This window comes from Alexandromys fortis, unplaced genomic scaffold (assembly GCF_014885135.2).
Source record: "Alexandromys fortis isolate MF-2015 unplaced genomic scaffold, M_Fortis_MF-2015_v1.1 scaffold_362, whole genome shotgun sequence".
Taxonomy (NCBI): domain Eukaryota; kingdom Metazoa; phylum Chordata; class Mammalia; order Rodentia; family Cricetidae; genus Alexandromys; species Alexandromys fortis.
Genome location: NW_026068272.1, coordinates 233,076 through 256,787, shown reverse-complemented (window position 1 = coordinate 256,787; position 23,712 = coordinate 233,076). Strand labels below are relative to the sequence as shown.

Sequence of the window (23,712 nt, the reverse complement as noted above, 5' to 3'; positions counted from 1 at the left end):
CACCATACTCACCACCATGATAGCAATGGACTAAACCTCTGAAACTGTAAGCAAACTCCAGTTAGATGCTTTACTTTATAAGAGTTGCCATAGTCATGGTGTCTCTTCATAGCAATAGAATGCTGACCAAGACAGCAACTTAGAAAAGAAAGAGTTTATTTGGGGCTTACGGTTTCGGGGGTTAGAGTCTGTGGCCGTCATGCATGGCAGAGAGCATAGCGGCAGACAGACAGGCATGGTACTGGAGCAATAGCTGAAAGCTCACATCTTGGACACAGGCATGAGGCAAAGAGAGCTCACTGGGAATGGCAGGGCTTTTGAAATTTCACAGCCCACACCACCTGCTCTAACAGTGCCACACCTCCTAATCCTTCCCAAATAAGTCCATCAGCTGGAGACCAAGTATTCAAACATCTGAGGCTAAGGGGACTACCCAGTGCTATCCAGGAAATCTAAAAGCTGACTACATTTGAATGCTGGGCACAAAGGACCTTCTTATAGAATGGGCATCTCTAAGCCCTAAGAGATATGAGAACCCACTGAGAGGTTGGTGGTGGGCTCCACACTTGAGCAGAAGGCAGAAGGGGTGGACAGGCGGGGGTTTCAGCTGTGTGCAAAGGACAGTATAATAACAGTAATAATCTTTTATATCTGGACAAGACTTTATAGTTTACATGGGGCTTTAATATGCATTTTCTAATTTAAGCTATACAATTGCACTGTACAAAAATCTGAGCAGGAAAAGAAAGCAGAATTTATGTGGGAGGACATTGTTAAGTCTAAAATAACAGAAAAAATGTGGCAATACTGTTAGCCTATACTAGCCGAGACCACTGATGGACCCAGCTGTTAAGTGAGACTAGAAAGGTACAGAAACAGGCTGTACACACAGGGTTGTGCAGTGAATCACCTCCATCGGTTATGAGTCGATTAGCATCTCCCCAGGACTGTGGGATGTGTCACCGCCAAGCTATGTGAGAGCCACCTGGAGAAAATTATGAATGTGCAGGTTCCCTGATCATACCCCCAGAGATTCTGATTCTGTGGGCTGGAAGTGGCACCTACAAACCCTACATCTGAACAGGTCTGCTATTGTGCGAACAAATTCCTAATCGCTGTTCTGGAGCAGTCTCTAAGAACTGCGGCTGAAGGGTTTTACGTACGACTAGACAGGTAGGATGATTTCCCACGTGAGCTAATGGATCCAGTTTGGGAAAAGAAAAGCCAGTCTAGCTGTTTTATCCCAAAGTGGGAGATTTTTGCAAATGGAATTTTTTTAAGCCTTTAAAAGAATTCACAGAATTTCAAACCAAAATGTAATATATCATGCATTGGCGGAATGTGTTGCAATAGATAAGTCTGTGGTCTAGATATGTTGCTATTTTAAAGAGGATCAAGCCCTAAAATCAAAGCCAAAGAACTCTTGGTTAGGACCCAGCCTGACCTTGTCTAAGAGGATGAGTGTGACGTCCAGCGTTGGCCTCCTCTCGAAGCTTTACTTCCCCCTCTGAAAAGCGTTCTGTCCATGTGACAATGGCTATAACATTCTCCCTTCTCTACTCTGCTCTCCTCATCCACCCTTCCCTTGGAGTAGTCTGGTCTGAGCTAGTGCTTAGTCTGTGAGTGAAATCTCCCTCCTTTCTCACTCTTGTCCTGTTCCCAGTTAGGTCCTGGAAGCCAAGAATAGAAGATGGTGTGTGAGTGCGCGCGCGCATGTGTGTGTGTGTGTGTGTGTTGGTAATTTTAATCTATTGTGGAGGCATACATGGCTACCCAAAATACATACATGTACACTAGTTTCCTACCTACTATTAATATCAAGAAAATTTCAAATTCTTTGCTGTTTCTTTCCTGTCATCACTTTTTCTTCCCTTTAACATGAGTTTATGGGGGGGGTGGAGAGATGGCTCAGTGGTTAAGAGCACTAGCTTCTCTTCCAAAGGACCAGGGTTCAATCCCCAGCACCCACATGACAGCTCACAACTGTCTGTAACTCCAAGATCTGACACCCTCACACAGACATACATGCAGGCAAAACACCAAAGCACATAAAACAAAAATAAATAAATTTTAAAAAATGAATTTGTGGACGAGCCCCACAGATAAGCACCTAAATTAACCCACAAAATACTCCCCTTCCCATCTGCAGCCATGCATGTCTTTTCATGCCAGACTTTTACTTCAGTGTTTTTGTTGCCCGCACCTGAACTATATGATCATGTTAGTTGCAAATGTGATGCTTGCCCTCGAAGCTGACATGCTGAAGTAAAAAACAGAGGAATGGAAAAAAGAAGGAATTGATACTAGGCTCTCATAGAGGCTGAGGTCTTGACCCTTTCTTATCTGTAGTTTAATAGATGTTTAAGCTGGTGAGTGCAGAAATGGTGGCAGATTTCTCTAAATGTCTGTATGTACACCTTGTCAAGATGGCATGAAAATGCTTACTTAACCCATTCCTTTACATCAACCTTAAAGACATGTATAAGGACTAAACTAATATTTTTAAATGATAACTATTGAGCCCCTTTCCCATTTCACTTTCACTGCAGTGAAAACATTGTTCAACCCCGCTCCTGCCGTTGCCGACCTGGACCCCCGGTTCTACGCCCTCTCCAGTGTCTTCTGCTGCAATGAGAGCGAGGTAAAGATTGACAGGCTTTCAGGCAATGGGATAGACAAAGAGGCAGGACTAACCGTATCAGTTTGAGCATATGTAAATTCAGTAAAAAGAGATTTTTCAGTTTATTGGGGCGTGGAGGACAGGAAATAATTAAGCAAGCCGTGGGTGGCCATAAAGGATTCGGATCCATGCCTGACTGAACCTGACACTGACCAAGCCTCTGGCCGTGTTAGCGCCCTCCTGTCCCCACACTATTTTCATTTTAGTTTTCATTTTAGTTATTTCACATTTTTCTGGACTCTTTAATATTGAAGTTGCCAAGTTGAACAAATAAAAATACAAGATGCCCCATGACATGTGAATCTCAATAATTGGTGAACAAACATACAAGATTATCTGTCGTTGTTCTGCAAATCAAATGTTACTGTGCTTGTAGTTTATCTGGACGCTGTAATTAGTACACAACTCCTTGAACGGTTGCTACCTTCTCGTGTACAGATCACGTGACAGCACGGTGGAGAGGCACAGGCTCCCACCGAGGCTGCTACTGAAGGAAGGAGTGTCTCATTGCAGGGTTAACATGTACACGTCCACACAACATACCTGCCGTGTAGTGATCTAATCTGCTCGTTTATAGACTGCTAGGAATGAGACCAGTCACCTGTTTTGTTTTTTATTGTTGTTGTTGTTGTTGGGGGTTTTTGTTTGTTTGGTTGGTTGGTTGGTTGGTTGGTTGGTTGGTTGGTTGGTTGGTTTTTCGAGACAGGTTTTCTCTGCAGCTTTGGAGCCTGTACTGGAACTCACTTTGTAGACCAGGCTGGCCTCAAACTCACCGAAACTCCTTCTTTGCCTCCGAATGCTGTGATTAAAGGCGTGTGCCACCACTGCCCGGCTAAATTGCCATTTTTATAGGACAGCCTTAGACTAGAATTCTCTCTCATGTTGAGATGCAGAATCTTTTATGCAGTTTGGCAAATGCGACACGCACAGAGAGAAGGGAAAGACGATAGATAAAGCTTGCGTTTCCTTTGGCGCTAAGGCTAAATGAAGGTCCAGGCTCTCTTAACCTGCTCTCTTGACAACATCAGGACACAAGCTAAAGAAGGCTGCTGCATGGAAACTAATTCTAACTGCCTTAGATTATGCAACATTTTTTGAGCAACCACCATGGCTAGGCATTGGGCTAGGAAGGTAGTAACCATTTCACAATAAGAGGTTACATTGCTCTCAACCACCAAACTGGCTTAGATTTCCCTGGTAGCTACTGACAGTTTTCACAGCCCCAATTGTTCACCCAGCTAATGTATCTCCTCCATTAAATTACAAATTCCATTAGGACACAGCATCTGTCTTATTATATCCTGTCCTTGTCTATATACTTACTATTGCTGTATAGCACATTCCCCAAAGCAGCAGTGATATCGCCATTCCCAGTTTCCATGCATGGTGAATTCGGATAAGGAACAGCTTGGCTCATTCTCTCTCTGTAGTGCCTGTGGCAAGAGTCGGAAACTTCAAAGGATGAGGGATTCTTCATTCATATGTGTGATAGTTGGTATTAGTGTTTCCTGGAGCAGAATGGGTCAAGACACATGACTTGTCTATGTAGCCTGGGCTTCTACAAACATACACACACATGAACATACATGGGGTAGAAGGGTTGTTAACAGAGATTTCAATGTTTTTAAACACATTTTTAAAGATTTATTTAGTGTGTGTGTGTATGTGTGTGTTCCTCTATCTGCGTGTACAACTTTATATCAGAAGAGGGCACCAGCTCCCATTGTAGATGGTTGTAAGTCACCATGGTGTTGCTGGGAATTAAACTCAAGACCTCTAGAAGAGCAGTCAGTGCTCTTTACTGATGAGCCATTTTTCTAGCCCCAATTTCAGAGGGTTTTTTTGTTGTTGTTGTTGTTTTGTTTTGTTTTTAAGAAGAAACCAGTGAGTGTCTCAAAAAGAGATCAGTGAATTTAGCAAGCAGAAGTGGTCCCGGGAAAACAGGTTAACACAAAACTTCTTTTTTAAGATAAAGGGTCCGGGTCTGAAGAGATGGCTCAGTGGTTAAGAGTACTGACTATTCTTCCAGAGGACCTGGGTTCAATGCCCAGCACCTACGTGGCAGCTCACAACTGCCTATAACTCTATCTCCAGGGGATCTGACCCCCTCACACAGACAGACATTCATGCAAAACATCGGTGCACATAAAATAAAAACAAATCATTACAAAAAAAGATAATGGCCTCAGGTTCTGCTTCCAGCACTGACCTGTTAGCTCACAACCATCTTTAACTCAAGGTTCAGGAGATCCAGCGTTCTAATCTGACCTCCTTAGGCTCCTAAACACACTTGGTACACAGACATAACACTCAGGCACACACACATACACATAAAAATTAAGTAAATACTTGAAATTGGAAGATGGTCTCAGAGTACAGCAAATCCAGGCTGAAAGGGAGCATCCAGAAGACAGGAAGAGAAGATACCTGGCCAAGTTCAGGAAACCTTTGCTGTTGGGATCACAGAATGAGCAGACACTCGAGGAATGGGTTTTATACAACAAAGAATTCATTTGGGCATGCTCAGAGCAAATAAAAGTGAGATGTAGTCCCATTCTTAGGAAAATATAGCATATGATTAAACTGTAATTCAGAAAAGACATAATTTGGTTATATACTTTAAAAGTGTCTTATACATTGTATGTGTGTGCATGTGCATGCATGCTCACATGCCATGACATGTGTATGGAAGTTTCATGGGAATCAGTATTCTCCCTCAACCAGATGAGTCCTAGGAATTGAACTCAGGTCATTAGGCTTAGCGGCAAGTGCCTTACCCACTGAGCCACCTCGGCAGCCTAGCGGCATCCTTTTGCTTTCGTATAACAAATGGGTTTAATTTGGGCACATTCACAGCAACATGGGCATACATGCAGTCTTACATAGTGTATGGTTAAGTGATCATACAGAAAAGAAAATTCAGTTAGACACACTGAGTCAAAAAGTACCATCTAATTCCTTAAGTGCTTTTTTAACTGCGCAGGTCACAAGCAGAGGGGCACCTCTCAGCCCTGTTTCAGTCTGAAATGCTTGTCTGTTCCAGGAGAAATACTGAGCCTGCGCAAGCCCTCTTTGTTTATTGTATGTGATTTAAGGAAGGTCACAGAGGGCTTTTCTGCTTTCAGTGGTCTGCAGCAGCGTGAGAGGGACACCAGGCCAGGAGGGGCCGGGGAATGGCATCCGTAGGTGCCCGTGTTCACAGGTGCGGGAGTGGCATCCGTAGGTGCCCGTGTTCACAGGTGCGGGAGTGGCATCCGTAGGTGCCCGTGTTCACAGACGCAGCATCTGTGCAGTCCCTGTAGCTGTTGCTCTCTGCTTCCCCACCTTCCTGCTTCCTTTCAGACATTGCATATGTCCTTCTACCCCAGAAGAGCTGAGAGAGCAATGCAGCAAACAGTCTCCCCTCACTGAGTGTCCACACTGCTGTATTCTCCCACCCCCAGTGCATATTTCTTTTTTGTTTTTATTGAAAAGTAAAAACAAATATTTTGTTTGGGGTGAAAGTAATGTGTAAATAATGCACCGTACCCCTAACTATTTTAGTCTGCATCTCCTAAGGACCCTGACAGTCTTGTCACGTGTAAGATTATCACTAATTCTGTATTGTCATCTAACACACAAACCACATTAGTTTCCCCAGTTGTTCCAAGAATTTAAAAAATACTTTTAGATTTATTTTATGCATATGAGTGTTTTACCTGCATATATGCGTGTTCAGGCCAGATGAGGGAGCTAGATCCTCTGGAGCTGGAGTTACAAGTAATCGCAAGCCACCATGAGGGAGCTGGGAACTAAACCCCAGTCCTCTGCCAGCGAAACAAGTGCCCTCAATCACTGAGACACATTTTTGAAAAGGGCAAATCTGCAGTAGATCTCAGTTGCTTTATTCTGACCACGGTTTCTTCCCTTGTGTCTTCAGGCTGAGATTTTAACGGGTCTCGCAGTGAGTAACCCGACCGAGGCTGGGAAGGCTGCATTGGTTCTCCTAGAACGAGGCTGCCAGGTCGTGGTCATTACCTTAGGAGCTTCAGGATGCGTGACACTGTCGCAGACGGAGCCTGTTCCAAAGCACATTCCCACAGAAGCAGTCAAGGCTGTGGATACCACGGTAGGTTCCAAGTTTGAAGAACCCTTTTCAGTCTAAATCGTGTTAGCACTTGGAAATCATCTAATAGCAAAGGTGCCCTTTCTGAAGGCTGAGATGAGGAGGTAAGACCTAGGTGGGGTGTGACAGAAGACAGCCAGGCAGGAGAACCGTCACTGGGAAACTATATGTCGCCAACCTTCTGAGCCTCAGTTTCCTTAACGAAAAATATTGCTGTTTCCTATATGAATTCATTCAGTAATATATCCAGAATATATTGCTGTATTTCCTATATACATTTGTTCAGTAAATAAATATTTGCTGACCACCTATTATGTGGCAGCCATGCTCTGGATGCCAGGAACATATGAAGAAGAAGGCTGGAGCTAAAACTGCAGAAGTAAACACAGCCATGCCTTATGACCTGCTTGGTGGCAGAAATGGCAAGGCTCACTGGTTAACAAGGTTAACTGGTTACAAGGCTCGCTGGTTAATAAGGCTTACTGGTTAACAAGGCTCACTGGTTACAAGGCTCGCTGGTTAACAAGGTTCACTGGTTAACAAGTGTTGGAAGAGGCTGCTTGTTTGTTCCAGACACCCTGAACCAAAATAATCACACAGAAACCATATTAATTAAAACACTGCTTGGCCCATTAGCTCTAGCTTCTTATTGACTAACTCTTACATCTTAATTTAACCCATTCCTATCAATTAGTGTATGGCCACGTAGCAGTGGTTTACCAGGTAAAATTTCCAGTGTCTGTCTCCAGCTGCTCCATGGTGTCTCCCTGACTCCGCCTTTCTTCCTCCTAGCATCCAGCCTAGTTCTGTTCTTCCCTGCCATAGGCTCAAATTTTATTCATAGACAGAAGGACCTCCCACACCAAACAAGGCTCACTGGGTGACATTCTTTGTTTTGCTTTCTTTTGTTTAATCTTCAGATTAGTACAGAAGGTAATAGGTTTCATTACAGCATCTTCACACACATCACACGGCATCTTTACACACACATGTCACACAGCATCTTTATATGCGTGTCACACAGCATCTTCACATACACATCACACAGCATCTTCACACGTGTCACACAGCATCTTCACACGTGTCACACAGCATCTTTACACGTGTCACACAGCATCTTCACACATGTCACACAGCATCTTCACACACGTCACACAGCATCTTTACACGTGTCACACAGCATCTTCACACATGTGTCACACAGCATCTTTACACACGTCACACAGCATCTTTACACACATATCACACAGCATCTTCACACATGTCACAGCATCTTCACACGTGTCACACAGCATCTTTATACACATGTGTCATAGTCGCACAGCATCTTCACACATGTCACACAGCATCTTCACACATGTCACACAGCATCTTCACACGTGTCACACAGCATCTTCACACGTGTCACACAGCATCTTTACACGCGTGTCACACAGCATCTTCACACGTGTCACACAGCATCCTCACACATGTCACACAGCATCTTTACACGCATGTGTCACATGGCATCTTCACACACATGTCACACAGCATCTTTACACACGTCACACAGCATCTTCATACACATATCACACAGCATCTTCACACGCATGTGTCATAGTCACAGCATCTTCACATGCGTGTCACACAGTCGCAGTATACTTTGTTCTCATGAACTCTCCTCCCACACACACTCCACGCTCCTGCTGGACTCTTTTCCCGCAGTCTGCCCTTTCGTTTGCTTTCTTATTACACGTTTCATCACTCTACTTCCCACCGTCTGAGTCTGGTTTGTTTTGCTTAACATGTTCTGCAATCATATCCATTTTCCTGCCGCCGTCATGGTTTCATCCCTCTTTCTGCCTGCATTCTATCCATTGTGTCTGCACCACATTCCCTTCATCTGTTCATCTATGTCCTGTATATCTTGAAAACTGCAGCAATAAACATGGGTGTGCAAGTGCCGAGATCCTTCAGATGCTAACTGCAGATATCCTGGCAGGCTTGTGTCCCCTACATGTATCTCCTCGGATCCTTGCAAACATTACATGAAGCAGATGTGTTGCCACCACATTTTACCCTCTAGTAAGTAGTGGAGCCGTGGCTCCAAAGGTGCTCACATTTCCACACAGGAGCTTTGGCAAGAAAGCACTGTGTTCAGGAAAGAGCGTGAAATAGCAAGTCACAGCTGACAGGGGAGATGACAGGGACGTGCTGGGAAAATGGTTCATGATTGCCTAACAAGGGAAACAAAAATTGTGTAATATTAGAATTCAGAAGAGCTAGCCAGGTGATGGTGGTACACACCTTTAATCCCAGGCAGAGGCAGGCAGATCTCTGTGAGTTCGAGGCCAGCCTGGTCTACAGAGTGAGTTCCAGACAGCCAGGGCTACACAGAAAAACCCTGTCTCAAAAAAAAAAAAAAATTACTATGGTCATGTTTGGTTAAGAAACAACTTTAGCTTGCCTTACATGCAAGAGGTCCATAATGACTGATTGAACAACTACAACCAACAACAAAATCAGGATTGTGATTATATTGTGAAAATGAAAAGATAGCCGGCGGTGGTAGCACACGCCCTTAAGCCTTTAATTCCAGCACTTGGGAGGCAGAGGCAGGTGGATTTCTCTGAGTTTGAGGACAGCCTGGTCTACAAGAGCTAGTTCCAGGACAGGCTTCAAAACTGCAGAGAAACCCTGTCTCAAAAAAAAAAAAAAAAAAAAAGAAAAAAGAAAGAAAGAAAGAAGGAAAAAGAAAAAAAGAAAGATAAAAAATGAGTGCATATTTGGTGTACATACACTAAATGTTCATCTCCCATATGTGGATGTTAAGAAACATTATCTAAAACTGATTTTAAAATGACAGAACAAACATGCTACCAGAAATTCGAGATAAATAACAGAATTAACAAAAGAACTGAAAGGATTTCCCTCATAGAAACGGGAGTGAAGAGGAGCGGATCGTATACACTTAGGCTTCATGTGTTTAATTACAAATGCATGGCTTTGATTTTGAAAACAACAGGGGTGAAGGGATGGCTCAGCAGCAGCAGCAAAGACCGCTGGCATTCTTGTAAAGGATCCAGGTTCTGCTCCAGCAGTCACGTGGCAGCTCACAACCATCCACTCCAGTCTCAGGGGATCTGATGTCCTCCTCTGGCCTCCATGGGCACCAGGCACATACATGATACACTTGCATACATACATACATGCAGGAAAAATTCATATACATAATATAACAATAGATGTTTTAAAAACAATACAATGAGACTATACTCACTAGAATATCTGTAACCAAGCCCTGTTAGTAACAAGTATGATCTAGATTAGAGAAATTAGAATTCTTGTACATTGTGACAGGAGCTTGAGATAAAGCATTCACTTTGGAGAATGGTCTGAAAGTATGTCAAAAAGCTAAACAGAGAGTCCACAAGTGACCAGCAATGCTACTTCTAGTAGCTACCCAAGAGAAATGAACATAGATGACTGAGATATTCCAGGTAAATATTACACCCACACTTGGAAATGCCCAGTGTCCTCCAGCATATAAGTGGACAAACAGCTTGTAGTATATCCATACGTCTGGATATAGACGAACAATAGAGGGAACAGTGATTCATGCTGTGTGCATGGCAAGTGTTACAGACTCGGCCATCCCCCTGGCCACCCCCTCATCTTTTTTCTGCTGTGTTGTGCTGTGTTGTCTCTTCTCATCCCGCAGCCTCACCACCAATATTCTTGCCTGAGCCACACAACTGTTTGGCCAGTTTAAGAAGATAAATAAGTTCGCTGGTGGGATGAGGGATCCCTGGGGTGAGATTCGCTTCCTGTCAGCAGAACGTTCCAGTCTGCTGTGGGTTTGCCGGTTTGTCACTTGTCCCCTCCTCCACTCTCAGACATCAGGCGTGACACAGAGGGAGGACAGTGGCTATTGGTTGGCACACCGTCCACTCGAGACAGCCTCTACGTCAGTGCTGCTGCATGCTGCTATATTCAGTTTTGCCTCTGTTAATAGTTGCATATATCGCTTCTATTTTTGATCTGTTTTTCCCATTGTGCTGGCGTTAGAGGATGGCAGTAGCTCTGTTCAGTTTGGAAAACCAGGACCGAGGTGTCTCTCTTCCCATCTCTGCCTCAGAATGATGGTGCTCGTGTGCGTTCTATTCTGGAGTCGTTGGAAGTGCATTCTGTATCACACACACGCACACACACACACACAGCAACACTTATGGATTATCATGCTAGTGTGATGAAATACAACATTATATTTGGCCTGGAAGCTCTGTAAGATCCTTATGTGCAGATTGCCTTTCTTTACGTAAATGCTTAAGCCCTAGAATCTGGCCTAACACTCTCATTTCAAGAATGCAGTTCACAAGCTAAATCTCTGTCCTCCAGAACCATGGCTTTACGATAACACACCATAAATCAGGACAGAAAACTAAGTCAAGACTAAACAAAAGCCAGGGGCAAATGGATGCATCTTCCCCACGCCTTCCTGCCATTTCTCCTGTCCTGTCTGAGTCTGGCAAGATTCAGAATTGTTGATGGGGCTCCTGTCACATCTGCCCACCTGCATGGACATCCCCTAGTGGCAGGGCCTAAGGATTTGCTCTAGAGATTGCCCCTGGAGGAAGTTCAGATGTGTGGTTGCTGTCACTTGCTAGATACCGACAGGTGGCTTCTTTCGGGTGTGTTCTCCCAGCCTGGGATCTGGCTTCCACTATCGTCACTGCTCTCAAGGGTAGGTTCCCACCAATCCACCACGTAGGTACTGCAGTCCTGACAGTGCAGCCTGAAGCCAGCATCTGTGTGGTCATTACTCCCATCTTAGACCTTTCTCCCGCCCTGCCCTCTGCACCTTGTCCCCTCCCCGCCACATCACTACAACAAGGGCAAAATATAATTAGAGCCAATGAATGTAGGTCACTGGAAGAGGTGTCTCAGCCGGGTGCTCTGTAGTACTGCTTGCTCCTAGTGATAGGACAGTCCCCTGGGAAGACTGGCAACTCCAGATCATCACGTGGCCACTGCCCACATGGTCTCTGACCTTGGCCTGTGTCTCCCAGAAGTGCACACTTCACACACACACACACACCCCTTGCTGCTTTCCAGTCAGCTTGCACTGTCACTGTATGGGTGGGACTTCCACGCAGTCTGTGTAGATCTCTGTCCAGAAACAGAGCAGAATGTCCAGGTGTCCTTCACTGTTGAACCCCTGAGAGCTGGAGAGTAAGATGCTGTTGTGAAGAATAAGAATGCTGGCTGCTGAGCGGGAACTAGAGTTATGAAGACTGACTTTAACTCTGTGTCCGTGTGGCTTTTGGTTTTGGTTTTTGTTTTATGCAAGAAGAGATTTTGTTTCCTTTAGATTTTTGCTTACGCTGTGGGTACCATTGTCAGTCACAGTACCATACTGGGCAGGGATGTAGCTCAGCTGAGAGGATCTGCATAGCATGAGTCAGGCAAAAATTAAAGATAGAGCCAGGTGGTGGTGGTGGTGCAAGTTTTTAATCCCAGCACCTGGGAGATGGCAGCGGGTGGATCTCTGTGAGTTCCAGGACAGCAAGGGCTGTTACACAGAGAAACCCTGTCTCAAAAAAATAAAAATAAATAAATAAAGGTAGATAATATACCATACACTTCTTTTTTTTACATTTATGAGTTTATTTGTACTGAATTAAGTATTATTCATTAGTAAAAGTGAATTGGAGTCATGTCTGCAAATATGAGTATGAACCACAAAAATAAGATAAGGTGAAGAAAGCAATTTGTTAAAGACTGCATCCATTCCATTGTGACATTATTTATATACCATCTAAAAATGTCCTAAATCAATACACAGTGATTAGTAACACATAGTGATACAGTGTAGAAACATTCATGGAAATAATCATCCAGATTATGGCTACTTGCAGTGAATGTGAATACAGATATGGAAGTACACAGCTAAGTATCCTTCATGTTTGTTTAGGTCCCCAATAGTGGGCACTTAAACAATTTTTTTTACATTTTTTTAATTTATTTATTTCTTAATTAATTAAAGATTTCTGTCTCTTCCCCACCTCCGCCTCCCTTTTCCCTCCCCCTCCCCCAATCAAGTCCCCCTCCCTCGTCAGCCCAAAGAGCAATCAGGGTTCCCTGCCCTGTGGGAAGTCCAAGGACCACCCACCTCCATCCAGGTCTTGTAAGGTGTGCATCCAAACTGCCTAGGCTCCCACAAAGCCAATAGGTGCAGTAGGATCAAAAACCCATTGCCATTGTTCTTGGGGTCTCAGTAGTCCTCATTGTCCGCTATGTTCAGCGAGACCGTATACCATACATTTCTGATGGGAACATACATTCTTACAATGTTTTCAGAGGATGACCTGAGAGTACAATGAAAATACACTTTCTCTCTGCCTACTGAATCCCTTCCAGGAGTCTGTGCTACAGGTATGCCCATGTACAAATACTTACGACAGGGTGTTTACTTCAACTTCCTATGAGCCCAAAGTTGAGAAGGTGGCGAGTCCTCCTCAGCAGAGGAGGTTAAGCAGTAGCTGTGTCATGATGGTTTCTGGAAAAAGACTCGCAGCTCTCAGTGCATAAATGCAAATCTTATGTTCGGAGCATCTCACGAAACTGTTCTGATCCCTGCTCAGGAAGGGGGTGGATTGGCTTGATGCTTTCCACTTTCCATTTCATATCCTTCTGAATTATTTGAGCTCTTCTCCATAAACCTGTGTTTTTAGGGTATTACTTTATTATTTGAAAGAAAGATTTCTTTGGTGGCACAGCCAAGAGCTGTTGCCACGTCTAGCAAACAAGTAGGTTCCATCATTGCTCCAAGGCTGCTGGGTGTGGTCACAGAGGAGTCCTTGATGGTCAGTTTGGTCTTGGCTTCAATATCAACCTCTTAAGCATCCTAAGTCTCCATGCAACCAGCCCAAGCCAGCTCTTGACGTGAGGATTCTGGAAGGATGCTCTTTGCCACATGAAACCAGCAGTGCCTTCTTACTTGTGTCCCTAGGGGTCCAGCCTAGATATTTCAGTGCACACTTTGACAGGATTCTTTTCTTAATCTTTTCGAAGAAATAGTTTTTCTCAAAATGTTATTTTATTTAGTTCCCCTTTGAAATATCAGGGTAAACATCAAAGCTTGCTGCTTCTGTTCACCATTCAGATGTATTACGCATCCTCGAAGGAACTGCTCATGTTCAAGCTTCCTTCGGAATGAGTCTGCTTGTTACCAGCTTGGCTCCTGGGCCTTCTTCCTCACACCAGGGCACGGAGTCAGCCCGACTCTGCTCTTGTCATGGGTCTTGGCTTTGGCTACTGGCTAACCAGAAAGACTTATAAAAGGGACCAGGCAAGGCTATGGCAATGTTTCGGTCAGTAAAGTGTTGGTGTACGGACTCCAAACATAAGCAGCAGAATGTGGAAGGCAAGCACCCCATAAAAGCTGAGCATGATGGGATACACCCACCATCCTATGCTTCCTCCATCAGCCCCTCCTATTGAAATGGTCCTAAAGCAGGGCAGTGGTGGCGCACACCTTTAATCCCACACTCGGGAGGCAGAGGAAGGAGGATGGCTGTGAGTTTGGGTCCAGACTAGTCTACATAGCAAGTTCCAGAACAGCCATAGCCAAGGGGAGGAAATGGTCCTGACTGAAAAGACTCTGGGGAGTGGAAGAGCATGCAACACCATGAGGAGTACTGAATTATGTCCCCACATCTGAGGCCGGGCCTCCAGCGCAATTGTATTTGGTGACAGAGCCATGTTGGAGGCAATTAAAGTTAAGTGACGTCATGGGCAGAGCTCCTGCTCCAATAGGCTGAGTGTCCTAAGAGCAGCACTATGGGAGAGTTCACTCTGCGTGCACACAAAGAAAGAGTAACCACCTGCAAGGCCAAGAGAAACGCCATCTTGGTGACACTTTGATCTGAGACCCTGGAATCTTGAGGATTATGAGAAATAAGTGTCTCTTGTTGAAGCCATTCAATCTGTGGTTTGTTTTGGCACCCCTGGCAGACTAACACAAGGAAGCAAATGAATATGCGCAGAAGTGACCCAAAATAAACTCAGAAAAATCAGGTGTCCCCTGAGGAGAAAACGAGGAGCAACAACCAGCAGGATGAGCCAAGTCCCGTGTGCAGTAAGAAGGAAAGGGTTGCACATGAGCAGCTGTCACGCGTCCAGTGGCCTGGGGCAGATGACGGCTCCTCCTAATCCTGCCTTAGCCATGGGCCAGCTGGACCTCTCTGAGCAAAAGACTTACGCACTGTCTCACTATTCTGCCTTTGGATTTGGGTGACAGTCCAGCTCACTGTACCTTGACAGTCTTGTCGCTTGTCGTGATGCAGACTTATAACCACTCCTTGCCTCTCGATCTGGAGAAGTTTCCAGATCTTGAAAAGGCCTTGCTTCCTGGTACTTCCTCTGCAGCCTGAAAGGGAATAACTCACCATCAACCCTGACTACTCCCTGGCTGGTGTGAGCACTCACGAAGAAGCCACGCATTAGTACATCCCTCTGCATCTGTCTGGGTACTTATGCAGACTGGAGTTTCTAGACAGCAAACACCAGGAGCATCTCCATCCCAACATAGCTGCTTCCGCTACAGGCCAGGCCTGGACTGTGTAGAAGTGGTGTGGTGGGATTGAGCCATCCCAGGTAATAATGGCTCGGACAGGATGTACATCCATTTCGTTCTTGTCCCTGAGTGGCCATTCCCGGAGAAGACATGCATTTTCTTACAGATTATAATCAAATTTTCTTTTCATTAAACTTCTTTGGTAGGAGCCTGAACTGTTGAGGTCAGTGACCCTCTTCCTAACATTTCCCAACTGCCTTTGTAGCTGAGATGAGCTAACCACTCCTGTTGCCCTGCCTAGCAAACTCCCCAGGCTCAGGACCCGATTTAGGAGTCCTTCGTGAGCAGTCCCAACCTCAGCATATTACAGCAGCCCTTCAGAAGAACCTGGAGAGTTCTAGTTCCTTCTGGAGAGTTCCTGGCTGTAGTCGGGAGTCGCTCTACTTGGCTGTCTCTAGGACTGCTCTCTGGGCTTCTTCACACCCCTCACAGTCTACATCTCAAATATCTAGAGAAAGGCGAAATCACAGGGACAGTGCTCCTTATAAATTATTTGAAAATGAAATGATTACCCAGTGTTCCCTTTTAAAACATGTCCTCCTTTAAACAAAGACCACAACTAAAAAGTCCAGGTTCTGGAGAGTGAGAGGTGCCTCTGAAACACAGGAAGCCCACTGTTCTACAATGCCCATATGGTGGCTCACAACCTGAAACTTCAGCTCCAAGGAATACGACACCCTCCTCTGGCCTCTGCATGCACACACACACACACACACACACACACACACACACGTGCGCAAAACATTAATAGACATAAATAAATCTTTTTTTTTTTTCAAATAGCCCTCTTTGCCCCAAGAATGACATTTATACTCTCTGAAAACTTTACTGACAGAAGCTAACAGAAAAGATGAAAAAGCAAAAAGGGGTTCACTGGCCATGAGGAAAGGACAGGGTAATTACCAAGGTGACTGACGGGCAGGACACAAGCCATCTGTCATGCCCTGCAGGGCTGTATTAGCTGTATTACATTACCTTCACATCAGCAGATCACCTCATTTATTAGCTAATCAGACAGAATTTAATATTAGAAATTATCTTTCTTAATCCTGCATGTGATCAGTTGAAAACCCAGGACTCTAAAAATCTAATTGCAATTGCTTACCAGAAATGTCATCTTCCTGTCAAAGAACTGAACCAGGGCCAAGCGTGAGGCTCTTTTCCCCATGTTCTCCATGCACCGCTCCACAGCAGAACTGGGCTGATACAGGTGCCCAGCGTCCCGGACTTTAGCAGCTCGCTCTCTCTCTCTCTCTCTCTCTCTCTCTCTCTCTCTCTCTCTCTCTCTCTCTCTCTCTCTCTCTCTCAGAGATGGTCCAGCACTAAAAGTGTGACCGTGGAGAAGAGCAGCCTGGGGTGAAGGGGCAGTCAGCCATCTCAGTCACAGCAAAGAGGCGAGGGAGAAATGTCCGAGTCTAGGTTGGAGTGCCCTGTGGGCCTGGGCGGGAGCTCGTCCCTCCAGCAGGGCGGGATGGCAGAGGTCGGTTGTACCCATCTATGGTTGGCATCTTTTCCTCCTAGCACAGTGCTCTTCAAGTCTACTTCTCATCACTCCCGCCGCTCAGTAGCCTGGTCGCTGGTGTGACGTAAGGCAGTGAGCCTGTGATCTGCTCCAGGCTTTTCCACGGCAACTCTACCAGGACTCCAGGGCAGACCTGCCAGGACTGTACTGTGCGGCTTCTAAGCGCCTTCCGCAGAATGGAGAGCTTTCTTTAGGGCAGTTGAAACTAAGAAGAGATTGTTTAAAACTGGTATCAAACTACAGAGCCCAAAAAGATGGAGCCATGCCATGCCCACCATCGTCATTGGCCCCTGCAGCTGATGGGGGGAGGGGAGCAGGAGAATGGAAGGAAAGCAGGGGCGTGGTACATAGATGTGGACATCTGCCTGCTCTTCACAGGAAAGTGTGAGCGCGAGCTCTAGGCTGTACTCTGTAAATACACTGCTAATGGTGTGAAGGGAAGGGGTGTGTGTGTGTGTGTGTGTGTACATATGTCCTACAGTAGGACTCAAGATTCTCCTACCTGACTCATCTCCTGAGTTACTGGGATTATGGGACTACAGTTGCATGTACTACCACAGCCAGACTTCAAAGTTTTGTTGTTTTTTTGTTTGTTTGTTTTTTGAGACAGAGGTTTTACTATGGAGCTCTGGCTGTCCTGGAACTTTCAGTGTAGATCAGGCTAGCCTCAATTCTCTGCCGGCCTTTTCCTACCAAGGACAGGATTAAAGGTGCTACACCACTATACTTGGCTTTTTTATTTAAGACAGGATTTCCTGTACAGCCCAGGCTGGCCTCAAATTTTCAATCCTCCTGCAATGGCTTCTAAGTCCTCAGATCACAGGCATGTGCCACCATGCCCCGAAGAGGAGGTACTTCGTTTCCTCTTTCCTAGTGATGCTCCTTCAGAAATATAAGGGAGGGCGACTTCGTCCGGTGATAGAGAATAACACGTATGAGACCGTGGTTCAGTCATAACACCAAAATATTCAAAATAACACAGAAAGCCTTTTGGGTTTTTTTGTTGTTGTTGTTGCTGCTGCTGCTGTTTTGATTTTTATTTTTTGAGATAGGGTTTCTCTATGTAGCCCTGGCTATCCTGAAACTCACTCTGTAGACCAGGCTGGCCTTGAACTCACACCAGCCACACCAGCCCCAACAGCTTTTTTAAAAGAATATAAAATTTGCCTGGCAGTGGTGATGCACACCTTTACTCACAGAAGTTGGGAAGCTGAGACAGGCAGAGCTCTGATTTCGAGGGCCACCCTGGTCTACAGAGTGAGGTCCAGGACAGCCAGGGCTACACAGAGAAGCCCTGTCTCAAGAAAAAAAAGCACAGAATTCTGTACTCTAACCCACTGAGGAAAAGCCCTGAGGTGTGGGAACAGAAGGGGCAGAAAAGATCCTTAGGAAGTGGAGCTAAGTGCATCTTCTCTGAAAGTCTTAAAAACTAAAACCCTGAAGTTTTATAGCCTTTATTTAAGACAAAACAAAACACAGTTGGGGTAAAGACTCTGAGTTCTGTGTGCCAGGTAACTCTCCCATGACTGTCCTGTTTCTGATGGAAAAGCCCCTTTCTCCTATGTAGTCTGCTCTTGTTTAATGTTTGGGAATCGATCCTTTAAACCAGCTCTGCCTATAATGTACATCAAATGCATGTATTTCCCACTTGAGCACTTCCTCCCTCCTTCCCTTCCAAAAGTTAGGAAATAACTTCAACAACACAAAAAGGTATTTTAAAAAAAATGTCTTATAGGCCAGCCATGATAGCATATGCCTTTAATCCCAGCACTTAAGAGGCAGAAGCAGGAGGATCTCTGTGAGTTCAAGTCCAGGCTGTTCTACATAGAAAATTCCAGGATAGCCAGTACTGCACAGACAGACACTGTCTCAAAAAATAGATCAATAAAATAAAATGATCCACATCATGCAGCCTTATTAATTCTAAACATTTTGCTATTCTAGCTTCAAGTGCTTTTTTAATATTTGAGAATTTCATATGTGAGTACTGTATTTATACCATTCCCACCCCGCAGTCTCTTTCCTTCAACTCCTCCCCTCCCACCCCACTCCCTCTTAACTCTACTGGTCACCCCAGGTCTGTCCCCTTGACTTATAAAGTGTGGACCCACACAGATAATATAGACGTCAAAGTCCAGACTGAACAAAGGGGCATCCAGGTTCCAAAGGCTCCGTAGGAACCGCATTCTTGCTGTTCCCTAAACTTGTGACTAATTTCCCCTGGCTCTTTTCTGAAGGAGTCTTAGATTCAGCACTCTGCTTTGCCTCAAACTCAGCTCTATCCAAACAAAAGCATTAAAACTGAAGCCCCCAAGAACACTACGGTCCATCAGGGAAATGCTAATCTAAACTACACAGACTTAGGTATGGTGCCATAGACCTGTGATCCCAGGCACTTGGGAGGCAGAAGCAGGAGGATTGGGACTTAGCAGAAACCTACCCTTCATTTAAATACCAGCTGGCATTTAATAAGAAATACAATAATTAATAAAATGAATAATAAACAGGAATGATAAATATCCTCCACACAAACACCTCAGAGCCCAGTGCTAGTTCATGTAGTTGCCTACCATGCATGCTTTAGACACCAGTCTCCTCATAACTACTCCTCCCTCGTGACAGGGACCATGGAGGAGGTGCATGATGGGTTTGGGGTGTGTAGACAGGACCAGGTATTCCGGCCGAGGGCCAAGCACTTCCCGGTGAATCGCCCCCACCAGCTTTCAGCACAGTTAGAGTCTCCAAGCAATTTTGCTCAGTTCCTCCCTTCACCCTCACAGTGTAGACCTGGCTCAAGAGCCAGGAGCGAGGCAGTCATTGTGAGGAAGTGGAGGCATTATAAATAACCAGGAACCCTCTCCTAACAGCAACTGCCTGCTGATTTTGTGGCCTAACAGCTCAAGTTGAGAAGGGCATGGCTACGGCGTTGTGCAATGACTAATTGCTCAAAGTTCTGTGTGTGGCAGAGGTGCAACCTGCGGTTGGTGCTCACGCTATCAGATGCCTTTGCTGTGTGACAATCCGATGGCTCTGTGCCATCTAGCAGTTCCCAGAGAACAATGATCTTACTGCGAGCACCGCTCGAGAAGAAAGCAGCTGGTGAACATGCGCGCTTGGCAGAGAACGCTGAGTGAGTCTTGTGTAGGATTCCCAGGCATACTGGATTAACTGTTTTCTGTCTAGAGTGGTGGAGACACAAGGAAGAAAGATTGCTGACCACAGGAGGCAAGGTCAGTCTTCAGAACCCAGTGAGTCACCAACTGACACTCTGGTTTTAAGTGCCATTTATTCGCAGATACATAAAGTTATTTCTACACAAAGCCTTTATTAATAGTGCCGGAAGAATAGGCCTTTCTCATCGCACTTACATTTGCACTCAGGGCTCCTTTTCTCTTTTATTAATTACAGAATGAGTTAATCTACCACAGGCATTTTGGGCAAATAGGGCTTTGGGACAATTTTCAGTCTCCTTCAGCCATTTTTCTCTGTGGCTTTCCCAGACTGCGGAGCCGTGAAGGCCCTGAAGGAGGGTCAGTGGGTTCTGCTGAGAACAGCCCAAGCCAGCCCCACCCCAGAACCTGAGAGGCTACAGCCATCTATGGCCCATCCACTCCGAGGCTGACAGTGGACCTCACGATCTCTGCAGTCTGCCTAGCCTTGGCCAAATGAGAGATGTTCTGTGAGTGACACCGAGACATGGCCGCTGGGCCCTGCCAGCTTCAGCAAGCGTGGCGGAACTTCTGCTGGGGTCACAGTGATTGCTGACAGCCTTCATAACATAACCAGCTATAATATAAACAAACCATGAAATGTTCTTATTTTATTATCAAGCAACAAGCAAAAGTGCCTCCCCACCCCCATTTCCACCCTCAGCATAGAGTAGAAATTGAAAACAAGCTAAGAAGGGCTTTTGGAATGGGTGAGCACTGCTTAAAGGATGGGGCTCAAGCTCGGGCGGCAAGGAGAATGAGGGGCACAGAGGGGTACAGTCAAGGATGTCTGCTCTGTTCATTGCTGGGTATGTCTGAATTTCATATGAGATCCTTTAGGTGCAAGTGTTACTTCAGAGCACCCATCAAAAGGTTCCACTCAGAACTAGTGTGACTGGCCACAGAGAGGCCATCTCTGACTGATGAGGCTGAGGGAGAACCCTGATACACAGGCAAGGCCCAGATGGAGCCAGCAAATGACCGCTGTCATTCCAGGAGCCATTTGTCTCCGGTCAGAGGACAGCCTGAGCAGCACAGCCCTGCACGTGTGGGAACCTGAGAGCCCAAGCACAGCCAGCAGGGTCTTCTTGTGGCTGCGACCCAGCCTTACACAAGGCCCCAGGGAGGCGGTTGCTATGATCACCTGCTCTCTTACAATCACACCAGTGAAGAGGCTGGGGCTCTGGCCTGGAGGCATAAGGAGCTTTTTGCTTTGTCTTAGTTGAAGTTCAATCAATGTGGTGGAAATAGGGAGAGCAGTGTCGTCTTTAATGACCCCTCCAGCCTCTCTGGGCAGAAAAGTGCTGGCCTGTACACACCTCGGCCTCACCTTGCTTTGACTCTACACTTGACCTCCCATTGATCCTTCTCTGCTCCCATCCATCTAAATGAAAGAACGCTTTAGCCCCATAAACCTCATTCCAGAGAGAAATACATAATTCAAGAGGAATACGGATGTCAAAGAGGAGGCACGCCAATTTGTGTCAGCATTCGCTGGAAAATAAAGGAGTACAAGGAGAGTTTAATGTAATGTAGAATTGAAATTAAAATAGAGCCAATATTTAGGCATTCCTCCGCCTGCTTCTCCCTGCTGTGACACAAAGGGCTGACTCTCTGAGTACCAATGTCATGTGTTGTTTGCTTTGATTTTTCTCCTACCGGGATTTTTCTTCTTCTCTGGGTGAAATGTTACCTGCCTGTCTCTGGCATCTAAAATTTGACCTTTTCACCTGTTCCATTCTGATCACAGTAGCAAAAATCAGACTTTTCCCTCCGCCTTCCAATCTCCACTCTTCCCTGCAGCAGCGCAGAAAGGACCCCTGCCTGCTCAGCGTCACTCGGCGGCTCTTAACTCTTCCCTGACACCAGCTAGTGTGTCACAGCCATACTTTCTTTTCCCAAAGGAAAAAAAATTAAAGGTTGATATGAACATCTCACAGTGTGCAGCTGGGCAAGGAGTTCCTGCTCCCCCAACTCTTCAGTGCCCAGTGGGGAGACAGCATGGTTTCCCTCAAAGCAGCCAGGTGCAGCAGCACAGCCCGTCCTGGGGAAGCAGAGGCAAGAGGGTCACAGCAAGTTCAAGGCCAGCCTGGTCCACCTGTTCCAGGGTACACAGGGAGACTGTCTCAAAAAAGTCAAAACACACAAAAATGGAGAGACCTGCCTGGAGCCCTTATTCCATTTCCTCCCATCGTTTTTGATCAAATGGCAGAATCCCATAGTTTGAGCCCAGACCGAAATGATTCACCCTTTCCAGAAGTAAATTCCTAAGGTGGAGTGTTTCTCTGCCCACAGCCTCGGTGCCACCTGGGAACTCATTAGGAATGCAAATCCCAAGCCCCACCTTAGGTTTAAAGGATCAGAAAGTTTGAGGGTGGAGCACAGCCATCCCCCATTTAACAAGCCCTCCAGGCTATTCTGAGGTCAAAATTGAAACCCCTAGCTTAGAAGACTTAGGTTTGCTACCACTGAAGATATTCAGAGGTACACCATATATTCTGAAGGTATTTTAAAATATTTATGGGCAAAGGCCAAAAGCCCTTCCAGGTACTGAGCTCCAACCAGACATCCTAACTGCCACCAACCAGGGGCCCTGAGCTCTTATGCTTGGTTTCTGTCTGGACAATGAAAGCCTGGCTGCCTCACGGGGCTGTGATGAGATTCTGTTTGGATTACATCTGTAAACATACCCTGTAAACAGGCAAGAAAGTGAGAGTTCTGTCACTTTTCGCTGGATTCTAGGGTTGGGAGCATTGTCCCTGACCGGAGCAGAAGGGCCTGCATTTATCACTTCCCTGACCCAGTTCCCTTTTCTTACCCAGTCAGTGACCTGCTGAATGTGTCTCAGGTTCTGCCATTTAGCCTCACCAAGTCGGTCTGCTGTTAAGGAATACCATTTCCTGATTAGCCGCTCACCCAACATAAGGGACTCTGTACCCCTGCTCAGACATGTCTCCCGGCTTCCCCTGAATGCTCTATGTTGGTCTTTGAGGGTGGACTGTGGATACCAAAGCTCTCATGCCCAGTGTGCACCACACCAGAAACCCCCATTTCAGATCTTCAAGAAGGAAGCCTAACATTTATTTTGATGGCATCCCTTAAGCAGCACAGAAAATCAGAGAGAAAATCCCTCAAGCCAGCCGAATGTACAGGAACCAAGATTGACAAACCAGACCAATTGATGTTGCAAAGTGTAGTGGGTTTTCACTTCCCAGATTAGCGGTCACAGACAGTTTCACCACAGCAATCCTCAAACAGCAAACTCTGGGTGCGTCGCTGCCTTAATCCGAAAACCTCAGAGACTCTTGGAGAAAATCTGAGGAAGGCGGAAACTAAACCTTTTTTGCCATGTTTGTTAGGCCTGAAGTTCTCGTAACTAGCTCCCGCTGGGTCACCAGCAGCCTCGCTTTCGTCTGAAGTGCAGCCAAAGGAATATGGTTACATTTTGTCTAGCTATGAAATAACACATTCTCAGTTAACTATATAATTAAAATATGAAATTATTTTACTGAAAAATGGGTACATATTTAGCAGGTCTGCAGAGGCAGAAAGTAGAGAGGCCCAAGGGCAGTAAAAGAT

The 23,712-nt window shown here is 45.6% G+C and overlaps 1 protein-coding gene across 2 annotated transcripts in view; it reads left to right on the top strand.

Annotated features, from left to right (window-relative positions):
* Window positions 1-23,712, top strand: part of Rbks (ribokinase) — an 84,197-nt gene that overhangs the window by 48,716 nt on the left and 11,769 nt on the right. For both annotated transcript variants that reach the window (XM_050132034.1, XM_050132035.1), the window contains 2 exons: window positions 2,550-2,641; window positions 6,600-6,788. In XM_050132034.1, coding sequence (XP_049987991.1) covers window positions 2,550-2,641; window positions 6,600-6,788 — 281 coding nt within the window. The remainder of the gene's footprint in view (window positions 1-2,549; window positions 2,642-6,599; window positions 6,789-23,712) is intronic.